A 24,362-nucleotide genomic window follows, 5' to 3' on the forward strand; every position below is an offset into this window, starting at 1 on the left:
AAATTAATGACTAGCAAATATTTAGATGCTTGATGCTTTGAATGTCTGTATTTCTTTTAAATTCAGCGTGATGACTTACACATGAACTTAGAGGAAATACATATGTTTCTGTGGGACTGTAGTCTAAATCAAAAAGACAAGGCTCTTCTGACTGCAAATAATTAATTCATCTAAAGTCCACAGAGCCATTTCTCATTTACATTGAGCAATGTATTCAATTACTCCTCTAAGTGTACATTTTAACATAAAATTAGACTACAGTTATGGTATCCTTACTGGTATCTTTGACTATTCCTGCTTTTTAACTCTCTATTTCACAATGGTGAATTACGAAGCGCGTTCCTTATAACTAAATGGCTAAAACAGCTAAATGATCTTTACTGATACACAACTTTAAGAAGTATCCCTTTAACATAGGGATAATTTTTCCACTGTAATTTTTCAGACAGCCTCGCAAACATCCGGAGACAGCACAGCCCAGCAAGCACAGGACCGGAGCAGGAGTCGCCTGGATCCGTTTCCATCACGCTGTATCGACACAGAGAGTGAAAGCAGCTGTTTGTACACTAACGATGTGTATAGTTCAATAAGCACACGAGAGATTATACATGTATGCACATACTTAAGTTAAAATAATCATTTTTTTTAATGGAGTCAGGAGCAGGTTGGATGCTCATTCAGAGGTGCCAGGCTGACGGGGCAGGGCGAGCCTCCGGCACCCGCAGACACACAGCGTCTCCTAAAGCCCTCGCCTGCAGATTATCCTTTTCTTATTTCAGGAGCCTTAAAATATGGACCGTAATCATTTATAGTTCACAAGGCAACTATTTTCAAAATCTCGGAGTTCGCTAATCATGCCCTGATCCCCAGCATACGGTGGTGCAGACAGATCAAAACCTGTATCTGGGCAAGCTGGGGCAGCAGCAGCTACACTACAGCTACAGCTTTTGAGAAGAGAAAAAGCATCCTAAGATTAAAACAAGACATGACAAGTTTTGCCCATTATTAAGACGTATTAAATGGAAAGGAAACCCTCTCCCCAAAATCCACTCAGCATTTAAAAGGCTGTCTACCTTTTACTTAGAAATAGCTTTGCTTTACATTTTCACAACTTACAACCACAAAAGCGTCTATACTATTTAATAATTTTCCAGCTGGTAAATTGATTTCTTTATTTGCTTCTAATGCAGTGGGAGCACCACTCCAGTTTTTAGGCTCTCGGTTTGCATCACAGGCACAAACAATGCAGCCGACGGCTCCAGGAAATTGTCATTACTGCTAGAAGGCAGAAAGCAGAGTCTCTACCTACAAAAATTGTTTATATAAACCACTGTAAGTAGGATAGTTATTTTTAGGTATTATTTCCTAGATATATTTAGATTTTGCAGCCACCTCAAAATTCTTCAACTACGTTTAATTAATTACTTGACAAAGAGTTTTAAACTAAAAATGTAAATACTGTATGTTTTTCTTGAGAAAAAGAAAGAAAATACATATATCCTCTTACACGTATGTAAGCCTGAAATCTCAGAGGCGCACCTTTATTGCTTTGCAATTCCCTCTTTAAGTATAAAAGCAAGAAAGCACAACCACACACTTGGAGAATGGAAAGAAAACGATTGGAATATTTCAGGAAATTGAAGAATAGGCTCTGCTTTCCTCTGCTTTGGTTCATGTTGGGAAGTCGGTGCTTTCTCCCCGGCTGGGAGCCGTGACGTAAACTGATTTCTTTATTTCTTTGTTTGCTTCTAAAGTAAGGGGAGCACCACTCCAGGTTTTAGGTTCTCAGTTTGCAGACACAAACAATACAGCTAACAGCTCTAGGAAATTTTCGTTACTGCTAGAAGCCAAAAAGCCGAGTCTTTACCTAAAAAACCTGTTTATATAAAGACTGTAAACCACGCCAGGACTTGCCACGGGACAGCACGTCACGAGTTTGCCGAGTCTCTGCTGTCCCCACCCGAGCCGTCCCCTACGCCTCTGACTTAATCACTCTACAAGAGACCCAAAAAGAGAGTTATTTTGTGTCTGGAGCCACTGTGGAAGCTCAGGTCAACGATAAACACACCAAAACATGATGAAACCGTTTCTGGCGGTGACGGTGTAATAGTTTTTGACCGAATTGATCGTTCCCTGACAATACGCGACTCAGCCTTGCAAATGCATCAACTCTGTAATGAGGAGCTATTAAGTCTATTGATTTTCTGATTTCAATTGATAGCTAACAGGCCAAAGCTACACATCAATATTTGCGTAACTAATACCCAAGAGCTAACAATTTTGACAAATGAAAACCTCAGTAGACCAAACAGTGCAAATTAATGGAAATTTAAAGACCGAACCTCAGAATTTAAGTGAAATATTTAATGAGTGGATAAATAGGCCTCATATTTCTGGAGAATTCTGTTTTTTTTTATATGGGGGAAATAAGTAAATACATAGAAACTCCCAGAAGGATGCTCTCTTCTTGGTATCCTAAACTGGGCAATTCTGCAATACAGAACAGCAAACTCGAGATGTCAGCTCCTAAAAACAGACTGCTTCAAAATGAATAACTGAAAATTGAATAATTTTTGAATAATTTGCTAAATCAGACAAAATACATGCATATTGCAATGGTACAAACACGTTTCCAGATTGCACATTTCTGTAGATATTATCACAACTGGAAACCAATGTCTCACAACCCCCCCTACCCTTGAGCTTTCTTCTGGTTTTGGGTTTTGGGGTTTTTTTTAAATAAAGTTGTAATATCAAAAAGAAGCAGTAAAAATACAGCTTCCTCCTAAGCAAGATAAATTGTCTTTTTTTTTTTTTTTCTTTTTAATAGACAAAACGAATGCCTAAGGTAGAGGAGGAGATGAGGATTGGTAACGCGTGTGGCGTCCGCATGTCCAGCCACCCTCTTCGGAGCAGCTCTTCACCTATGAGCAGCTGGAAGACACCTCTCTCCTTTCCAATTTCTTTGGACAAAACAAATCCAGTCCCATCAACTGCTGTCCACGACCCGTATTTTCTACATCTCTGACCATTCTCCTCGTGCTCCATCTTTGCTGCCTGGGATCATTCAAGAGGCTTACAAGAGAACTGAAAATCAGATCTTTTAACTTTCCACTTTAACTCCCGTCCCTTTTGCTGCCTGCCCGGGCGGTTTCTCCTGCTCCTCGTTTCATACACCGCTGTTTATTTTCCCTTTTAGAAGCAGCTTTTCAATACGCAGCTATAAATTTTTTTTTTAAAATGACTGAAGTCAGATAACTAATTACGTGATTGCTTTACAATCCCATTACCTTAACTGATGCTTGTCTCAGACTTATCCTTTAGCACAAATAAATGCCATAAAGACGACAGTAAAATACGCAACATTAATGAAGTACAGAAGCCATTTTTGGTTTTCATCTGTCTTAAATTTTGAAGACAATTTCAAGACTTTTAATTTGTAAAAAAAGTCATAAATTGCTTGGTGAGAGAGACTATAAGTTTATCTGTATTTTCACTTTTAGAATATAAGTAATTAAAACCTGAATATTTGATGGTCTTCTGCAATTGGCTTGAGTGTGCCCCACCTCAAACACCTTTTCAAAGACGGCAATGAAACAGAACTAAGGTGCCCATTTTTCATCTAAAAATATGTCTTTGGAAGGATTTGAAATCAAATATTTTTTAACACGATGCTGATGAAATGCACTGCCTCACGGTACATACCCAGGAAGGGAAAATAACTTTCTATTTGTCAGCTGAGGTTGTAGCTTTGAACCGGCACTATCTACCCATGGAGGGGGAACCTGCTCAGCGCTTTACCTGCTTGGATATCTTTACAGATAGTAAAGTAAAGTAAAGAAAGTAAAACTTTAATTATACCTGCTGTATTTCCTAAAATAAAATGACTCAAATACCAGCTTCAAAATTATTTTAATATTTATGCACATCTTGTTGAGGTTGTATCTCTCCGTAAAGGATCCCATGTATTCAGGTTCTCATTCCAGGAGAACATGTATCTGATTTTTTCCCTTCATAAGAAGTGTAGGAAAAGAGACACATGCTGCTTTGTATTTCAATAGAGAGGCAAAGCAAGACACTTCCACAGATGATATAAGGGAAGTTATTATTTTTAATCTACTTTTCCTTCAATTTCCTTACAATTTCCCTGTAACCATCCGCAGGCTTTGTGCATCGCTTCTCTGTGCCATGGATTTTCAGCTAATGTGTGAAATAAAGCCAAATTTTAGACTATTCACATGCAAACAGCAGGATTAAAATAAAACATTCTTCTTTCCAGGTGAAGTACGCGTGTTCGTAACACTGAACGACAGCAGCAATATTTCACGCAGCACCCGCTCACTCCACAAAGTGCAGCTGGCTCAAAGCAAACGCAGGCAGGACCGACCCGTAGGAGCTGTGCCCGTGTTACACCACCAATAGCTGGGTTTCCATCTTTTTCTAGCTTCGAACGGCCATCGTGTAAGTTACATCTTTTTCTTAAGAGGCCACGGTGTTATTCGAAATCCTATCATCTCAGGAGCGGTGAGTTTAAAGAACAGCTTGCTAAACCTCAGCATTTACCCGAATTACGCCTTGTTTTTAAGCTGCCTGCGCCCACGGTTTCACCCCCCGGAGCCCCAGTTCCATACACGGCGGCTCTGGCTCCCACGGATCAGAAGCCCTCTCCCTGCAGGTCCACGTGCCCGTGCACCACCAGAGGCAAGCAATTTGGGAAGCACGATCCCAGCCCCGCGTTCACCATGCAGCACTGGTGAACACTGAAATACACGGCATCTATGAGAAAAAATTCATGGTTTCTTGCCATTTTCTTTGCCATTTCTGTAATCGCTGAGGATAAACCTTTTAAATTGAGAGAGAGATCTGCAGGTTGAACATCTTGCTGATGGTCAGATCACTTCATATTAATTTAAGTAAATCTAATAAAAGGAAATACATATTTTTTTAAGTTTTTCTCCAAAACTGCAGAGTGCAAGTACGCATTAAAAATGTACCTGAAAGAGCCCATCTTCTGCATGCATGAATCACAGTATGCATTCAGGAAGCCTTTACAGTCAAAGGCTATTTCATATCGACACAACCCTATTTTCTGCTCATGAAATTTCCATTCTGGCTCACATTTTTTACATCAACCCAGAGAGCAAGTGGGTAAAAGGCATCCAAGACATTTTGAGGACAGATTGGCCATCTCGCGAAGGAACTCACCGCAGTACATAATGTTCCCTAGTGAGAGATGCTGGGGACCTTTCCTGATCAATAGAGCCCTATATAGCACACTTCTCATTTTTACAACACCTAAACTGGAAAACAGCATTTAATGGCTTGTGTAGGTTTCCTGACAAACAGCCACTCCACCTATTGTATTTGCTTTATTCCCTTTAGAACTTCATCTTCAAAACCGTATTTTACACAGACAACCTGCAGCCGGAAATCCAGTAAACAAAATTTGAAAAGCACAATACAAATGGCAACCTTAGAAAAGCACGCAAACACCCAGGTGCACAAGCACAGGCTTGCTCCAGCAAACATGTAATTTTTGCAACACGTAATATTTTAAGGCCAGTTTTCTCTTCCTCACTTATTCCCCCCCCAAGAAGCCCCAGCCCTTGCAAGAATTTGTTGCTTGTGATAAACCAGTCAGGTTCCAGTGGTGATTTCAGGGTATTAGATTAATGCGCACCACCCCTAACAATCTTTGGCTAATTAAATCACAGTGGCAACACTCCTAATGGCTCCGAATTTTGCTTGATTGCGAATAATCAGGCTTGTTCAGCCGGACAGCAGGTGGAGATGCCACTTGAGGTGCCCTGGGGTGGACATGGACCTTTCCCGTCCCACCGCCCCCAGGGCAGAGCTCGGGGAAGTTCACGGGCACCCCCGCCCCACGGACACCCCCGCCAGCCCAGCCTACCCGCTTCAGCAAGAATTGACTGAAATGTTCTTAAAATAGCGATAGGAAAAAAATCAATCGGTCCCAGTTTTTTCCTAAAACCCTACTACTGTTCTTTTTACAGTTTATGCTTAAAGTATTTTAAGAAACCTATAAATACTGCTTTTTAGGACTTTAAGGGCAGCTGGCCTAGGGCTGCATCCTTTCCTGGGGTTAGGCTGTGAATTTAACAAATCTTTAAGCTGAATACAAAGTTGTTTTTCAATAACTTTGCCACTGTTCCAGGCCTGCCACCAACAAGTGACTATTTCTTGATAAAGGGATATTTTTACCCCAAACACTGTGTATCCTTTGCACGTTATCAACGCTGAACAGCCAAAAATCTCCTTCCTTCTCTGCGTCCTTGCCGTGTCCCCCCTGCCCTTCCCCTCCTGGCACAGGCATTTCTGCTTCTGAAAGATGCCCGTTACATTGCCGTAGCCAAATGGGATATAATTTCCCACGTCTTTAACTTACCAGATCACTGATGACTTGAAACTTTATTAATGTCAACTTTGGATTTAAATGCTGTCACACAACATATATGATGCCCTTCGTGTAAAACTCAAGTCTGATTTTGCCGGTGGGACTTGGCTCTGTCCTTTTAAATGCCTGACCTGAAACCTCAGCTCTGCTAGAGACATCCATAGGCAATTTCCCTCTTTATTTATTCCGTTTATTCCCCCTGTATTTTTTCAGTGCTTCAGGTCACACATTAGCTCAGAGGAGCATTACAGTAGCAGCACCGAGTTTTCTCTAAATCATTTCTTTCTGCACAAACTGAAGAATGGTGATATTTTCAAATTCTTTTACAGCACAGCCTCTGTGCTTCCTGCCGAAATACCTGACAGAAACACCCTGCCCCTTCACGGTGGTGTCAAGGTTGTGTGCCCAGTACAGCAACTGGAATCGGACAGTAAGGAGGTAATTACCATTTCAATTCCTTTTAACTCAGTACACAGCAAAAAATACAAATTGTCATATCATGTGACCAGTGTTCTAAAAACACACGAGTGAACTTAACCTGGCGATGACATGAAGAATGTGCTGTTTCACTACAGTAATGGTTCCCAACCCAAAATTATTCAAGAAAACATACTTTTTAAGAGCAAGAGCATTTTCTTTTCCTTCCCTGCCAAATTTTGTCAATAAAGCAATGTGCTGTTGCAACAGACCTTCCTATCTACTCTTTTTGGGAACTTGGTTGGTGCTACGAAGACATAAATACATTTTTTTAAGTCAAATGCTCATTAAGACCAAGCTGAACCGGGGCTTCCGAATCCAAGCTACCCTGGCCACGTGCACACGCTCAGATTGAGGTGGAGAGTCCCTGACTCCTTCAACCCCCCGGTCAGCGGAGCATCCCGCTCACCACGGCCGACGGCTGCTGGGGGGCACACGGAGTCCCCGGCTCTGGCATGGGGGAAAAACATAGAATCACAGAAGGGTTTGGGTTGGAAGGGACCTTTCAAGGCCATCCAGTCCAAGCCCCTGCCGTGGGCAGGGACATCTTCAACCAGATCAGGGTGCTCAGAGCCCCGTCCAACCTGACCTTCAGTGTTCCCAGGGATGGGGCATCGACCACCTCTCTGGGCAACCTGTGCCAGTGCCTCACCACCCCCAGCATAAAAAATTTCTTCCCTATATCTAGTCTGAATCTCCCCTCCTTTAGTTTAAAACCATCCTTGTCCTGTCGCAACAGGCCCTGCTAAAAAGCTTGTCCCCATCTTACAAGCCCCCTTTAAGTACTGAAAGGCCGCAATAAGGTCTCCCCGGAGCTTCTCTTCTCCAGGCTGAACAACCCCAGCTCTCAGCCTTTCCTCACAGCAGAGACGTTCCAGCCCCCTGACCATTTTGGTGGCCTCCCTGGACCCGCCCCAGCAGGTCCACGTCCTTCTTGTGCCGGGGACCCCCGAGCTGGACGCGGCCCTGCGGGGGGTCTCCCCGGAGCGGAGCAGAGGGGGAGCATCCCCTCCCGCGGCTGCTGGCCCCCGAGGGGTGGCAGAGGAGGGGGAGCACAGCCCTGCGGCCAGGCTGGGGGAGCCTGGAGCACCGGCAGCGCTGGTGGAACCTGGACGGCCTCACAGCTGGCAGCAAATCCCCAGGGAGCGACCCGCGGCAGGACGGGGCGCCGGAGCGGGGCTCCCCGGGGAGAGCAGGGGAAGAAGAGAGGGAGGTACGAAATACAAAGGGGCAGAGGATGATGGGCGGGCACAAAGCAGTCTAAAATTTAAGGAACGCATTTTAAAGTGATTATTAATTACAGAAGCTTTAATAAAAAGCCTGGAATTGATTACTCCAGTAGCCATTATCTGTGGGGGTCTATCGATTCCCTTTCTGATGATCAGCTCTGTTGAGGAAGAATACGGCCACGGAGAGCGGCCAGCAAAGATGCCACACTTCATACTGCAATTCTATCTTCACATTTTTTATTACTATTCAGATGCTTTTCCTAATATGCTGCACTATGCCACTGCAACTGCACAAAACTTCACATTTTTATATTATCCTTCATTTGTTTCTGCTTACTTTTAATTATAAAACGTCAATAAAAAGATTAAACACACATAAAAAAAGATCACAGTGCGCGCCAGATGCTGAAACATCCTCCAGAGACCGGCAGCGCAACACCAGGTGTTTGTGCCGGACTAATGAAGCAACATTCGCACACAAGGGACCCAAAGGGTGGAGCTGCAGAGACTTACACTTTGCTTAAAACCTGCCATTATGAAGGCAAAACTGGAAAGATGTGAAATTACAATTTTGATAAGACAGTGGGAAAAAAAAATCACATATCTATACTGAATATATTATCTATACTAAATAATTTGGAGACTTAACAGACTGAGTTCAGGTCATCGCCATAACAATGAACTTCAATAAAATTTACTGAACATAAACTATGACCTAAGGCAATAACTAATGAACTTAAGGCCATCCTAATATATCTCTGTATCATTGAGTAAAGCACTTTAACTTATTACAGCTACATGGCCTGACCTCATGCAATCAAATCCTTTTGTAGCAGATTCAACCTGTGTTTTTAATATCAATTACATCACGGAACGGTCTTTTAACTTTTACTAAAGGAAGTGTTAAGTAAAATAGCCGCTTTGTCAGGGATAAACTACTGGTTAGACTCTCCATGTGAGAACTCTTGTCCAACAGGTTAAAGATGAGTATAAAAAACCAGAGCTTATAGTTTGGCGTACGTGCAGACTTTATAATTAAGGGAGCTTGTAAAAGTTGAGTCCTCCAGGCTTTCTTGTACGTACTAACTTTTCTTTTGTGACCCCCCATCTCTCAAAATCCATGCAGGCTTTACATCCGCAGCCTCCAAAGTATCTGCTTCAGCCGAGGCAGCGGGATGAATCCATCCTGCTCGTTCAGCAAGGCAGCGCAGGAGGCGGAGGGGAGCACGCCTTGCAGCTCAGCCTTTCTGTGCAGGATTTTTGGTAGGGAATTCTGATCTCGGTTTGTTGCCACTGAGAGTTCCGTAAGCCAGTACGAGCTTAAAGGACAGCACTAATGGCATCACGCCGGTGGAAAACCAGGCAGCACACGCACGCAGAAGGCACAGTGGAAACAATCTTCTGATGCTTTCAATATCTAATTAAACTGTCTTACTTAGTAAACCAGCATTTTATTCACACTATTTAGCAAAACGGGAGTTATCTCAATTTCTTCTTCTTCTGAATTTCTAATAATACTACTGAGAGAAGCTGAAATAGTTGAACAAGAGCCTTCCAAATCAAAAATGTAGCTCCGAGACTATGTGATGTATGGGGTTGATTCAGGACAAGGATCCATACTGTTTTAATGATAACATTTTAGCCAAACCAAATCCAGACTTCGAAGCACTGAAAATCTGGATTCAAATATTGCAACTTGAGCCCATCACTTTTCTATAAAACACATTTAATACATTTCCCATCAGTTAGTTAAACCTTTACCAGTTTAATTTCTCTACCACTCCTTCATGGCAACCCCAAAGTGATGCTGTCCTCCGCAGTTCCGAGTTAAATGGCAGAAGATCATTGGGAAAGTGTTGAGATTCTTCCCAAACTGGTCAAAATGACTCCTTAAGTATGTGCAAGTTATCTTTCTTTTTAAAAAATTTTAAACTAGATTTACATATCTATTTGATATGCAATATAAAGATAGGAGAAAATATACTTTAAAACCACCTACTGTGTGCACTTACACTCTAATTTAACTAAATCCATAAAACATACTGTTTTAAAAGTCCATTTAGGCTCCAGCGATACATTCTATCGGTTGTGCAAAGCACAATTTTCCTGCTCTGATTTAAATCCTAGTAATCCACATGTTCCAAAACCTGCCCTAAAAGGTTAGGCGCGTTCCCTGCCAGGACTGCTGCGAGAACACCTCAGATACAAACCCCATCTTCTTCGGACTTGAAGAGTTTAACTTCCTTGCTAATGCCAGGCTGAACCTGCGACAGAGGTGTCACTAAAGCAGCACGTACATCCGTAAAATCTGTGAATAACACATCAGAGATCTGTTTTATTTCTCTGTTTAAAGGACGATTGTCTCCCAGCACTGAATGCTTTAATGCCTCTCTCGTTTGCATCCCCTCGTTCCTCCCGCCCACGTGGGCTTCATTTCCAAGCCTATTCAAAATGATGTTTTCCAAGCATGTGCCACATGACTTGTTCATATAAATGGAGCAAATTAAACTGTCTCCACATATATCCTATCACATTTGTAGCCCTGATTTCTCTCCTTAACACGTGGCCAAGACACCGTATTATCTGCCTGCAGAGGTTGACCTCAGGATATTAGATTCTGCCACATAGCTCTCTTGTACTAAACCGAGGGGAAACACTTAATCACCCCTGCCTTTTCAGGAAAAAATCAACTTTAAATTTGCCATGATGAAAAATCAATAAACCAGTAATTGCTTGGCTTATCATTGCGTGGAGGAACAAATTGGGAAGCGAAGCTTAGCGTCCACACAGATTTCAGTGAAACACACCGAGTTTCAGGATCACTAAGCCAGAAAAGGAAAAGGTCTCAGAGTGATAATTAAATCTACTCATGCTGATTTTCTGCCAAATTTATTTCCCCAGAGTATATAAAAATGTTTCACTGCTTACTGGGTAGGCATAACTAATCAATTCAACACTGGGCTAACACACATGAGAAACAGAAAATGCAAATTCCAGGATGAAGGCATCAGGACAATACCCGCCCTAGCGCGAGCACCACCGTCACACTGATCTACCTATTGACTGATTTCAAAAGAACAAACCCTATTTCCTTGCATGCCGAAAAACTTCTTTTCCTTGTTACCTGATGTAAACCTCTCCGTACGTGCATCTCCATCGTGGACAGCGCGCTGCGGCGAGCGCCGACCGCGCAGCAGCATCCCCAGTTCCTCCTCCCCACACAACTGCAGAACATGTGCTTCGTGACAAGATGTATTTTAAATGGAAAATTTAAAAATATTATGCATGGTATACGAAGAGAAACGATCCAAAAATCTTACGGTAATTCAATCCAACACATTTGAATTTTTCTCTCGCAGCACATCGCATGCTTTATTTCAACTATTGCTATTACCCGTCCCAGCTACTTTGAATTTGGCTTGCCAGGCCTGGAGTGAAAATCAAGTTTGACAGTAAAATCCCCTTAAGATTTTGATGTCATTTTTTCAGGCAGTCCCGAATGGAAACACGTAAACAAAAACAAAGTAGAAAGAGCCCTTCGTTGAAAATACTCTTGTAAAAGTAGTGCATTTTTTATTAATAGACCTAATTTCATGCAGCAAATTAGCATAGCTCCAATGGAAGTGCAAATGTAATCAAACTGAAAAATTCAAATGAGACGGAGGGAGCCCTTTTTCTGTCCTTCTTTGCTTTTTGTCACAAAAAAATCATTTTGGTGTGTGTCCTTCAACTGGCTATAGGGACTATGGTAATTAAAACACTTAAAACAGCACAAGCCCCCAGTCTCTAATCTGGAGCTCAGGTCAGCTGTCTGTAGATTCTAATTTGTCCTCGATTTGTATTCATGACAGGAAAACGCTGCATATTTAACAGCAAACCAGCAGGAGGGGGCATTGGTGGGCTTGGAGGTCAAATAATTTGATTTCCGAGCAGATTACATGTAACATCCAACATCTAATCTCACACCTGATTTGGCAATAAAATTACAATAAAAGTAATGTTCAGACACCCTCGCTATAGGGTGGGGGGTGAATAACCACTCTTCCCGGGCTGAGGAACAACTGCGTTATTTGCACAGTCGGAGCTGCTTGCTGCAGCAAGGAAGCTCAACTTCTCCTGAGTGAGGTTACAGCGGTGTCGCAGGCGCTGGCTGCCTACACAGGCTGGCAGCTCAGAAATTTCCTTTTGGAGAGTTATATTTAAAACCATAAAATAGTGAATATTGGAGAATTCAAAATTTTTTGAAAATTCAAAATTTAGAATTCTCGAAGGGAAAAAAGTGGTTTTTTTTTTAAAAGACCTTTGAAAATGCTTTACAACAATTTACTGATGAATCTACAGACATTTTAGGCAAACACTCGTGTTTGAAGATGAACAGACAGAATAAGGTTCATCAGGCAACAACTGGCAAAACACAGGGCAACTTTTATAACTGGGCATTCCTTGCAGGAATTACACAATTTCGTTATTAACATTTTAACCAGAAGGGCTTGGGGGACCAGCAGGGAATCACTATGGACAATTATGCACATAATAAAATAGTTGTATGAATTAAAAAAAAAAAAAAACAATCAAACAGAATTGATTTTTCACTTCCCCCCCACTTACGCAATAGAAGCTAATCCAGTGAGAATTTAATGATCAAAAATATACAAAATTGATCTCTACAAAACCAAAAATAGAAAAGAAAACAAAACCTAAATCAGTCTAAAGTGTGCGAAATAATCGCAATACTTCTTGTACAAAGCACGGGAAAGCTGGGAATAGGAGAAAAGAGAAGCGCATCTCTGTCCACCTGAGTGGCACCTCCACGCAGCTACAGGTAAGCTGCGACTTACAAAGAGCAAATCAAAGAGGGTTCAAAACTGGCTACAGAAGCCGTAGGAGGACGTGAGAATGGCGACAAATTGCAAAAAGCTCTTTTTGCAAGGAAAAGATGTCGAGGGTACCCAGCAGATGGAAGCTGCGTGGCTGAGACGGGACAGGGAACACGCTCCAGCACACGCACCACAATGAATGCGAGGAGGACGAGTGTTCTGTTTGTAAATACATACGGGACATAAAAGCACACAAAACTGGCGCTTTCCATTGTGCAATTTCTCTGGATATCTCACATGGTCTTGGTATGCTTACACACTTGATAAACAATTTAATATGACTATTTGTTTTCCAGTGAAAATAAAAGATTTTATTCTTAATTGGTAGCTAACTCCACAGACAAATTGATGAATTTTATTTAACAAGCTTCTCTTCAGGAAACATTTTTTATTCATTTTAGAACAGTATAGCATCCTTGCAACTATTTCAAAGACACCACAGGACAGTTTTTATGGTGCTTATTAATAAATTGAAAAGAAGTTTTCCTCCTGCTTTCGCTGTGAGTTACCATTGTTTCCAATTCACCCACCAACCCTTTTTCTTTCCCCTTCGCCTTTCCACAGTCGCCCTTTATAATCACTGCAGGCAAAGCAATTGCTAGCATATGAGCCACTCACAATGGGACGTAATGAAAAAAACACACATGTATTTTTCCAAACATACGCTGCAAATTTGTGCCAGCGCAGACCCAATCACCTCACCCCGCCGAGCCTCGGGCCCCCCAGCCCCCCGCTGCGAGCCTGTCTCTCCGATTTCTACAGCAAATCTCCCATCGCGGTTTTGAAGGCGGCGGTGCAGAGCTCCCAGCACAGCTGGACGGCCCCGGGGCCCGGGTGCCATCTTGCAGAGGGGGCACATCTGGCTGGTTTGGGCCCTTTTTCATCAGAACTGCGAGTGCCCCTTCCCCTTCCTTCCCCCCTCGGACCACGCACACCCGGGCTATCCCGCTCGTCCATTCGCCTTCTCTTCGCTGTCGTACATACCTTCTCCAGGTGGGATTAACTTCAAGCACGAATTAATTCCTCTTAGCATCCCATAGTCCCAAAGTAAAACACACTAAATGGTCAGAACATTTTGATTTTGAATGAAACTCATTACAGCCAGGGATTCAAAGAATTTTCCCAAGTTACCTTTTGTAGGTCAGTCCTAAGCTAGCATTGGGTAGACATTAATGAAATACTTCCTACCACTTGGAAAACGGTTTTAAATTCTCCTTGCTGATAGATATTATTCCACTAACTCGGAATTTTCAAAATTGCCTTTGAAGCAGTGAGAGCTGCTTTAAAAATGTTTTTTCTCAAAGACAGAAAAGCCAACTTGGGGCATTTTAAGATAAACTTATGACATTTTACCAAGTTGTTTTTCCAGTTCCAAAGAGATTTCAATGCACAGACTCAGAGCTGAAGGGGGATGTCTGGGACCCGGGAAGGATGCTTTATTTTTCCAGCTGTCCCTGTCTCTAGGTGAATAACATCAATTCAGTCGTGATGCAGCCCGCGCCTGGGTCAGCGGGTATAATGCAATTCTGCCGAGGTGAATTAGTCCTGTATGAAGTCGCGAAGGATACACAAAGCTTTAACTCAGCAGAGCTCGTAACTTAATTTTGAGAGGCTTGGTAGAGATCCCCAGACCAGAAACACTAGGCACCTACTCAACACTAGCCTTAGCATTATTTCATAAAATATATTTCTACATACATCCCTGAAGCGCTACATTCTGAATACAGCACCCTGGTAATTTACACCCTGTGAAACACAGCTCAGAACGGGGGTCATTAACGCACCCGGCTTAGGTGACTGTTCCCCTAGTTACCTATTCCAGTCGCAGGGTCAAGCCCCGATCAGTCCCCGATGACGGTTAACGGTCGCCTGTCACACCCCGCACAGCACAGCGGCACAGCCGGATGACGGAGAGGTAAGGATTTGCTGTGGGTTGACCCCGGCCGGCAGATAGGCACCCCCACAGCTCTCGCTCACTGTCCCCAGCGCGACGGGGGACACAACAGGCAGAGAAAATGCAAAAAAAAAAAAAAAAAATTCTTGGGTTGAGATAAACACAGTTTAATAAGTGAAGGAAAGAGGAAAAAAAAGAAAAAACCCCAAGCGATGCTCACCGCCTCCCACCAGCAGCCTGACGCCTGGCCGGTCTCGGAGCAGCGGCCTCCTTGGAGGACAAGTAGAATGATTACTTAGGAAGAAGTTAGGAGAAGCAAAAAAATCCGAAGGAACTTCTACCTCAGCCCTTTCCAAGCACTGTGGCAGAAAAGAGGAGCCCTTCTCATTTGCAGTTCATTTCAATGATCAGAAGGGGAATTAAAAGGATTTCGAGTACCGTCTCGCAGACAAGTCAGAAAAGAGATCACTTGAACTTTGAGCCATCTGGAGCCAAAGGAGACAGAGACTGCTTCTCCCGCAAGAACACAAGCGCACGGGAACAGAAAAACAGTTTATTAATCTGAGTTCCTAGATTTCTAACTCATTTACTAAGAAGATAATCATGTACTCTTGCTCCACCTAATCCTCCTAGAAAGCTAAAGGCTATGCACAGCAGATGGAAGCTGTCTTGCGGAAGAGGGCGAAACAACCGTATTCAGAGCCCTGGTCTTATGAGCGGCCCTTCGCTGCAAGAAAAGAGGGAATTAACATCGGTGAGCCACTGGATGCTAGGAGAGCAGAGTATTGGGAACGTATAGGCATTATTTTTATCATTTCGCTAGGCTAGAAAATTCAGGGGGTTACAGATTTTCACAGCGTTTTATTTTTATATATATAAAATGTATGTTGTGATGCCTTTTTAGTGCAAGGGAATCTTTTTAAAGGCACAGATGGCACTTTGGGGTCTACTCCCTACGGAAAGTCATCATAGATTTCTAAATCCAGTCCCAATCTTATTATATTTATATAAACCCACTCTGCTTACCATGTCCACAAGACAAATTAGAGGAAGTATATTTTATTTTGCAAGTGTTCTGGACACTATATTAGATATGTTGCAACACATTTGAGGGATCGTAACGCTCAGCTGCGTCAGGGCAGCACAGCTCTGAAACACTGTCATTCCACACTTGGGACCTTTTTTTTTTCCCAAGTGTCCTGGATTCCTGTCCTGCAGACAAAAAGACCTCTTTCATACCCAATTGTCTATTTAAAGAGCTACGCTGAGAGCTTAATACACTCCTGATGTAGCTTAAGTAAACCCCATAGACTTCAAAGGCATCGAGCCACCTGCAGCGCGCTGCTGAGCTTGCGGGACAAGCAGTGGGAATAAACACTCTGCTTTGAAGTTGCGGTTGTCTGCGAACCTACGTTATCAACTTTTACTTGAGACACTTCTAAATTGCTCCCAATTTAGCCTTAATCTATAACGCCCCCCAAGCGTGTGCCCCACCGGCAGCAGGACCGTGAGGCTCTCCTGCGGGCACTGCTGGGCTGGGCGAATACGCTGGGGCAGCGGGGGCAACGCGCCTTTCGGGGACGCTCCGGGATCCATCCCATTTAAATGGGATTCAGGAGCATCAATGTGTCTGTTATGATAAGTTCTCGCAGTGTATCCCAGATAATATAATTAGAAAATTAACATAAAAGAAAGTGTTTCCGTCATATGTAACAATTGCCCAATACACTTTGAAGTGAAAAAAGCTTAGCATCCATTTCACTGTTTTTTAAACATCATTAAACTAAAAGTTTATTAAATGTGAACACCTCCAACCTCTTTCAAAGAGAGGAAGAAATGCAATTGATTAGTTCAAATTTTTCAAAGATAATTACATGGTATTTTCCATTTTTGTCAAGCACAGCAGGGGCTTCGGGTACAAGATACTCAGTAAGACCTGAACGTTATTCCTAAAACTGCGCAGGGCCAGCAGCAACAACTTTTCAGGAACAAAATAGGCCTATAATTACCAGGCACTTGGCATGAGTGAAAGCTGACTGCCAAATTAACCAGTCCTCTGAAGCTGAGCCTGACGGGCGGACGGTGGTTAGCAGCGCGCAAAGCACCACCTCACAGAGCCGGTAACCGCGCTGGAAGAGGATGCAGCTGAAGAGCAGAGGTGGCAATTTCAGCTACTGTCACATGTGCGAATCTGGGCATTTCTGGACTGGTTTTTTTAAGCAGTCAGTACCTGCTAGTTGCTTTGGCTTTACCTGATAATGCAAAACAAAATTTTTCAACTATTTTCTGGGGGAAAAAAACCCAACCAAAACCAAAAACAGATGAAGGGAATCAATCACATGAATTTTTAATAAAGATTACATTAGAGATTTGAAATACATACTTAGCATGCTTCACCGTAAGTCCCACACTTTGGAGCTTATTAAAGACATCTAAATCTAGAAACAAACAGGGGGTGGGAAATCATGTAAAAACGTATAAATCCTGTAGGACTGCAACAAGCTGAATTAGACCTGCAAAGTATACTTAATTTTCTCATTCACACATGAGGATTTAAAGAAGCTTGTTTGTATCTGAAGTGCAAATAAGCTTTAAATTGCCTTCAGAAATTATTGAGGCTGGAGTTCCAGCTAAAGAAAACTGGGTAAGGAAGGAAATTGGAGAAATTTGATTGTAACCAAAGAAACGGCACCTGAAGTCAGTACCTAAGAAGAGATGGCAACATGGAAACAGGTAGGATGTATCTTCCTAATCCAAAAATCTTGCTAACAACCTGTTCCAAAATCAAATAAATATGTAAAAGATTTCTACAAAATTCAGAGCCTTTGGAGCCCTAAAAGACTGCAGCAGCTCAGAGCAAACTATGGAATGGGAATTCAGGGAAAGAAATGCAAGCAGGCACCAGCTGTTTGAGATCGCTTGGTCGTTAAGAAGGATTCCTGGAAAATAAGGGTGTCAAAGCAGCATAAGGGGAACCTTGTCGTCAGGAAACTGGTGGGATTCTTAAATAGATGGCAGTGTAGTGGGGGTTAAACCCAGCATGTGCGGAAGGAGAATCAGGCTCTGGTACCTGGAAGGTCCAGGAGAGATGAGAAGAGATGAAGGCACGACAGATGCAAAATTAAAGTTCCTGTCTTTACCTTGAAGTTCAACTTGGTGTGTTCAGGGATAGGAATAGAGAGGGCAGACACAAGGAGACTTTCCAATACGATTAGAGAGATTGGAAAGAAAGATGATGTTTTGGGAAGACTGGAGGAGATGGCATAGTAAAATTGTAAAGATTGCCACCGTCGCCTTTAGGTGTTTTCTTCCATTTGCTACATACTCAAGCAACCTCCTCCCTTTCGCACGACTTTTCCTGTTTTAGTTTAGCCTAATGATTTTGTTATCGTATCACACTGGGAATTAAAAATATCTCAATCTCTTAATTTCTCCTTAAATTTCAAGCTGTCCTAAACAGCTTTACTTCATACCACTCTCCTCCATATATGATGTCCTGGCCCTAACCAAAATATGATTGATATTTGGGCACAACCGATTTTCATAGTAAACAAATCCATCAAAAGGCCAGCTCTGAAAAATACATGATCTCCTCGAACATTGCATCATCTTCAAACCTAGGTCCTGTTTATTGGGTGGTTAAAATATTGAGTGAACTTCCACGCAATCCCAGGTAGGTAGACAAGGGGCACAGGGCAGGGAGAATCAGGAACACATTGACATGGAGATTGTTCAGTGTGTTAAATAACAGTTACAACCTGAAACCTACCATCATTTAAATCAAATATGCTGAAAAGAAAGTTCACCACAGCGACCAATGTGCGACAACATGTATTTCTAGAGTAAAAGCACTGCAAGGAAGACCTTCACTATATTTTTTTAGGTTTAAGTCAATGCAAAAAATAATAGATGTCACAGAGAGTTAAATGATTCATTTTAATTTGAACAACTGAGAGATTTTCTCTGAGACAGGGATGTCTATCATTGCTGAAGTGAGAAACTTTGAGGCTCCATAGATTGTTTACATTGGCTCTGTCACGCTGCTGAAAACGTCTCTTCCCATTACTCACCGACATACAAGCAAAATACATTTGTTTTAATTATCCAGGCGATAATTCCACCTACTGTACTGCAAAGGAAAACTGCTCAGATCCTGCCAGCTTTCAGTGCGCTGAATTCCATCGAGAAACAGATTAGCTCACTTCATGACATCATACAGACCAAATACATGGGCAAAATTAACTGCCGCACTTACTGTTTTAATCAAGCAATATATCCAGCACACAAACCAGTGGTATTGGCTGGTCATAAGGTCTTAATGTATTACTTTGTCTCAAATTATTAGGTTACTTTAATGGCAGCTAAAATATTTTTTAAAATCTGGTGGAAATTGCTGGTGCATTTAGCAGTTCTTGTTACCGTCGCAGGAACGTTACACGGCGCGAGCAGAAAGCTGCGGTGAGCCAAAGGAGTGGCAGACCGGCCGTCTCGGTTTCAGATGCCCTTATAAGAAAATCACGCAGCCCCACTGGAACTTGGTCCCTTAAAAACGGTTTCTGACTTACAGGATTGTAGTTTGTTACTGAAGAAAAAAAATGCATTACCTTCTTCCTTTCTTTTCTTCGCTTCTTCTTCACTTCTCTCTTTAGCCTTTAATGCTTCATCTGCTTTAGCTAAAAAGAAAAGAAAAGAAATATAACAGCAAATTTTATAATTAACTAATTTATCTTGCAAAACAAGATTTCCTGGGGGGTTAAAGCCAATTTCAGATCCCTTTTTGCAGGTCCCACAATGAAGTCGATGCACATGAAAGAACAGAATTTGGTTCTTAATATTACTACAGTTAAGACAACAGCATAAATGGTATTATGGAGGGTAACTTTCGCATGCAATATTAGTTCAATACAAATCTCTGCATTCATTTTTTGTTAAGCAAAACTTTTAAGAGTTTTTTTTCTCAAATACAAATCTCTCCACCCTACTTGCCCCTGAACCGAACTATAAGGAAACAAATGCAGTGCACTTAAAAAAAGATTTGCTACCATAGTGAGTAATCCATAAGACCTCTTTTGAGGATAAAACAGAAACAAAACAATATTTTCAGGGATGCAGAGTTGCAGATAGCATTTAAAACAGGAGTCAAATACCTATTACTTAGTATTAAATTAGGTAGTATACAATTTTCTCTTCACTGCAAATCATAGCAGCAGTACTTTATTCATGTTATGACAGTATTCTTTAAAAAGAATCTTTTTCCCTCTAGAAACCTCTTCCCTTATTACTTAATTATCTACTAGTTGCTCAACTGCAGGGGTTTTCAAACACTTTGCTACAGATGTTAAAGAAGATTAAAAATATACAGCACAGTAACAAGGGACTATCAATATACTCTGTAAATTAATTAAATTTCTGTTCTAGCACATCATTTATTCCAAAGCATTAACGTCTCAAAGGAGCCATTCTCTTTTATTGCCATCTCACTGCCTGATGAGTGAACTAAGTGAGAATAAGTCTCTAATAGCATTATACTTGATGAAATATTAAGTTTTAAAAAGTATCACCATGTCAAAAGGAAAAGAAGCAGAAAGAAACAGGATTCAGAATTTAAACCAGGCCTTCTTATGTAACAAAATGACTGTAAACTGTGGCACAAACAGCAAAGGCTTGCTCAGTTTTGCAAATACTTAGTCCTGCCACCGACTGAATCAGCTAATCGTTCATGAAAACAAAACTCCGCTCCGGAGTGGGGTGTGAAGGGGTCTTTCCGACCCCGGTGCCTTTTTGCAGCCAGTAGCTACACCTTCTTAAAATCTACAACTTCAACAGTGGTGTTACAAAATGATAGAAGTAATTACACAGACATCTGTTTCCATTTACATGCTTTTATACATATTTAGACTACATTTAAAGTCATGAAATATTAAAACTTCTCTGCCAGTGAAGATCATTACAAGAATCTATTAAATTAGATAATAAAAACAAACTGCTAGTAACTCTAAAGACTTTTACTTCATTTACACTTTATTCTCCCTGGTAAAAGGACAAGGATAATAGAAATTCCATTTAAATTCAATTTTGGTTATATGTGTAATTGTAGATATACCCCTTGAGTCATGTAAAATGCTCAGCTTATGTTTCTTTCAAATTATCCCGCTCAGATTCACATTCTACTCCTTACAACTGTCTTCAATATGTATTAGCAGAGCTCATTAGGCTGAAATTTAATAATGCAAACATCAGGTGGATTTCAAGAACCTCCATTATCAGCACAAGATGGATTGCTTATATAGCTCTTGGGCCAACTGGGCACAATTTAGATTCAATAAACTACCATGCCTAAATTTGATTTATCTATTCCACTATGCTATTTTGTTCTTCCTTACCGATTTGTTGCTGCACAGGAACAATTCATTGGATATCTCAGTGGTTATCCAAGGCAAAAAATACTAAAACACACATGAAAGATGTAACTAAATTTCTGTTTTGTATTTGTTAACTTTCAAATGCTAATTTCCAACCCTTGTAAGTATAGTTAAAACTTCTGCCAGCAGAAACAGAGCCGTCCTTTCAAGTCCTGGTTAATTATATGGACAATGTAGCAATTTCGGAAGTATCATGAGCACAATCCTCTACACAGAATTGCTCATTAACAACAATTTAACTTAGCCCATAAATCTGCAGAGCAGTAAGTCTCTGAGCTTACAGGGCACCGTCCATTAGGACCAACAGAAGTCACTGAAGCCATGTGGTGCTTTAAGAATTTAATGCTAACAATTCTCTTAAAATATTTTAATTTCTCTACCACTATTCACTTACAAAGCACCATTAAAAACGCAGATTTATTTTGATCAAATCAAGTTGTGATTAAACAACATTGAAAGATCCTTACAACTTATTCCAACAGGTCACACACCTCAGTTCTGCGGACTGCTATGCCCTTACCCCGAATTTCAGGGTGTGCAAGAACAGATGCTGGCCACTCGCACTTAAAAGCACTTAAAAGACCTGATATTTGGAAGAGAGCTCAGTTCTCCTGCAATGCACTTTCCTGAAGCCGGAGAAGGACAGACAGCTGCTTATCACTCCCAGCAGATCAAAGAAGTCACTTCAGCAAAAGTCTGGTTTTAATTGATCCAGGTAGTTGGAGTGCTGAGATTGCTCCTGAAACTGGGCTTCCTGCATGGATAAACAGCTAGCACGACAAAAGCCCGACTGCTTACAAAGCTTTCTAAAATATAAAATAAATAAATAAAGAGGTGCTCCAGCTTGCAGCATTTAAGAGCTCATCCAACCCCAGATAAAATTACAGTTCTATTGATTTTTTTTTCTTTGAAGGATGGGAAAATGACACACGGAAGATGTTTGAGATGTTTACCTACACTAAAATAATAAAGTTGTGAAATGCAGATATTTGCTACTAGAGAGTGGACTATTAATACAAGTATAACAGGATGAAAGAGAATTTTAGTCATTTCCAGGTGTCCCTGATAGAAGTGCTTGTTCCAGCCTGGCTGGGATCAGCAGCTCATTGTGCTGGATGCAGCACAAAGGAAGAAGAAATAAATCCTATCTTTGCAGTGAGAATAAACTATGAGCAAAGAGTATGAACATGCTACTCAGACAAACAACCACAATGCAGAAGTGGAACAATATTGCTAAGTTACAACAAAGGCACTAACATTTAATTAAACCTAAGCTACATTAAGTACCTTCTGTTATTAAAAAAACCCAAACCAAAACACCCTTCATGTTTCCATACGCACTAATATCCTAAATCTGAATACGCTAATGTGTTCTGAAACTCAGACCAGCTCTTTAATCAGCTTCGTTTCACCTGCTTTCCAAACCTGACAGCCACGTAACTGGAAGCGGCTCGAGCCAGAGCTGGCAAACCCACCCGGCATCACAGCCCTTTCCGAAGGAGCAAACGCAACGGCCGCGGGTCTTGGGGAGCGGCGGAGGCTGATGACAGCCCGAGCGGAGAGCTCCCTAATGGAAATCCAGGTTGCCTGCCAGACCTGCAACTTCGGTTCCAGTTGAGGAGCAGTTATTATGTACAGATCAACAACAGCGGATCAATGAACGCGAGGTAATTCCCCGGGGCCACCATCGGAGGGATGAACCGGGTCTGCTCCTGTGCCTTGCTTAACCCGTTCAACGCAGACCTGCAATGCCAGCTGATCTTTGGCTTAGGCTGAAAAGAGGGGTGACAAGAAAAGAAAAGGAAAGAAGTGGGTAATTCTGCATACTTTCCAGTTTGGGAAAGGGAGAGGGTAGGTGTTTCTGTGTCTCCTCGATATTATCTATAGGCTGACTGTAAACTTTTGGAGATGGAATGAGCTATCAGAGATTAAATACAAGAACAAAGAAGAGCGATTTGGGAGCCACAGAGAAACGCTGGGCCATAATTCCAGCTGGTGTAAATCAGCACAGCTTTACCAACTTCATCTGTAGATCCCACAAATTATCCCACACTCTGTGTTACTGATAATTTTACAGAGATTTTCAGGTTTATGCTTAGACACACTGCCATTCAAGCAGACTCTTCTTGCTTATGCACTAAACATTCACTCAGGCAGAAATTCAGGTTCCTGTCCATTTTCCCATCCAAACTTTATATACTCACCTAGATTTTCCTCTTTAATTCTTTCTTCGTAACTAATTCTATTAATTCAGTCTCCTCTCCCCTCTAAACTGTTACTCCCTTAGAAAACAAAGTCTCCCAAGAATTACCCTCTCACTTAAGAAACTTGATAAAAGTATTTTAATAAACTACAAGCATTTAATAAGCTATACCCCTTCTAAATCATATGACATGTTTTTTGTTCTCCTATAACTTGATCATTTTTTGGTGACAAATAAAAACCAGGAAAGGAAAAAGAAACTGAAAAAAAGAACAAAAAAAAAAAGAATGAGCAATCTTGTAGGTTTTGAAAGGCTTGAAATACTTCACGCTCAAAACATTAAAGATGATCTTATTTCCTTACCAACATGGTACGACATATATTTGACATTTAACAGTTACACTACTACTTGGTGCCTTCTCCCTTCCAGCCAACCATCTCAAGGCATTATCTAATTAGTGTTCTTCATTCAAAGCCTACTCAAATCAACCACACTTCCCTCATAGCTATTTAACTTCACAGATTGCATGAATAGTTACGCAAATAGTCACACTGATGATAACTGATCATGAGAAAATGGAAATACCCGACATGGTGCAGCACCTCGTTACAGTGACAGAGCATGGGAGACTCCTGGGTGCCCAGGACGCATCAGGGAAGCCTCAGAAGAACCTGAGGTTCAATGACAATTTTGTTTAATACCAAGCTCCACTGTACCCTACACAGCTTTGAAGAAGTGACTTGTTCTTAGCCAGTAAGATCATCCCCAGATAACAGATGCATTAGAGAAATTTTTGTCAGGCTTTAATCAAAAGCCCTTGGTACTATGATTAAAGAAAAAGGATG

General features: G+C 41.5%; 1 protein-coding gene across 1 annotated transcript in view; it reads right to left on the reverse strand.

Moving 5' to 3' along the window:
- The window catches only part of RSRC1 (arginine and serine rich coiled-coil 1), a 174,124-nt gene that overhangs the window by 13,916 nt on the left and 135,846 nt on the right, over nt 1–24,362 (reverse strand). The window contains exon 7 of the mRNA XM_075157510.1: nt 19,497–19,565. Within this exon, the coding sequence (XP_075013611.1) occupies nt 19,497–19,565 (69 nt within the window). The remainder of the gene's footprint in view (nt 1–19,496; nt 19,566–24,362) is intronic.

Source organism: Calonectris borealis, chromosome 9, assembly GCF_964195595.1.
Source record: "Calonectris borealis chromosome 9, bCalBor7.hap1.2, whole genome shotgun sequence".
In the NCBI taxonomy this organism is placed as follows: Eukaryota; Metazoa; Chordata; class Aves; order Procellariiformes; family Procellariidae; genus Calonectris; species Calonectris borealis.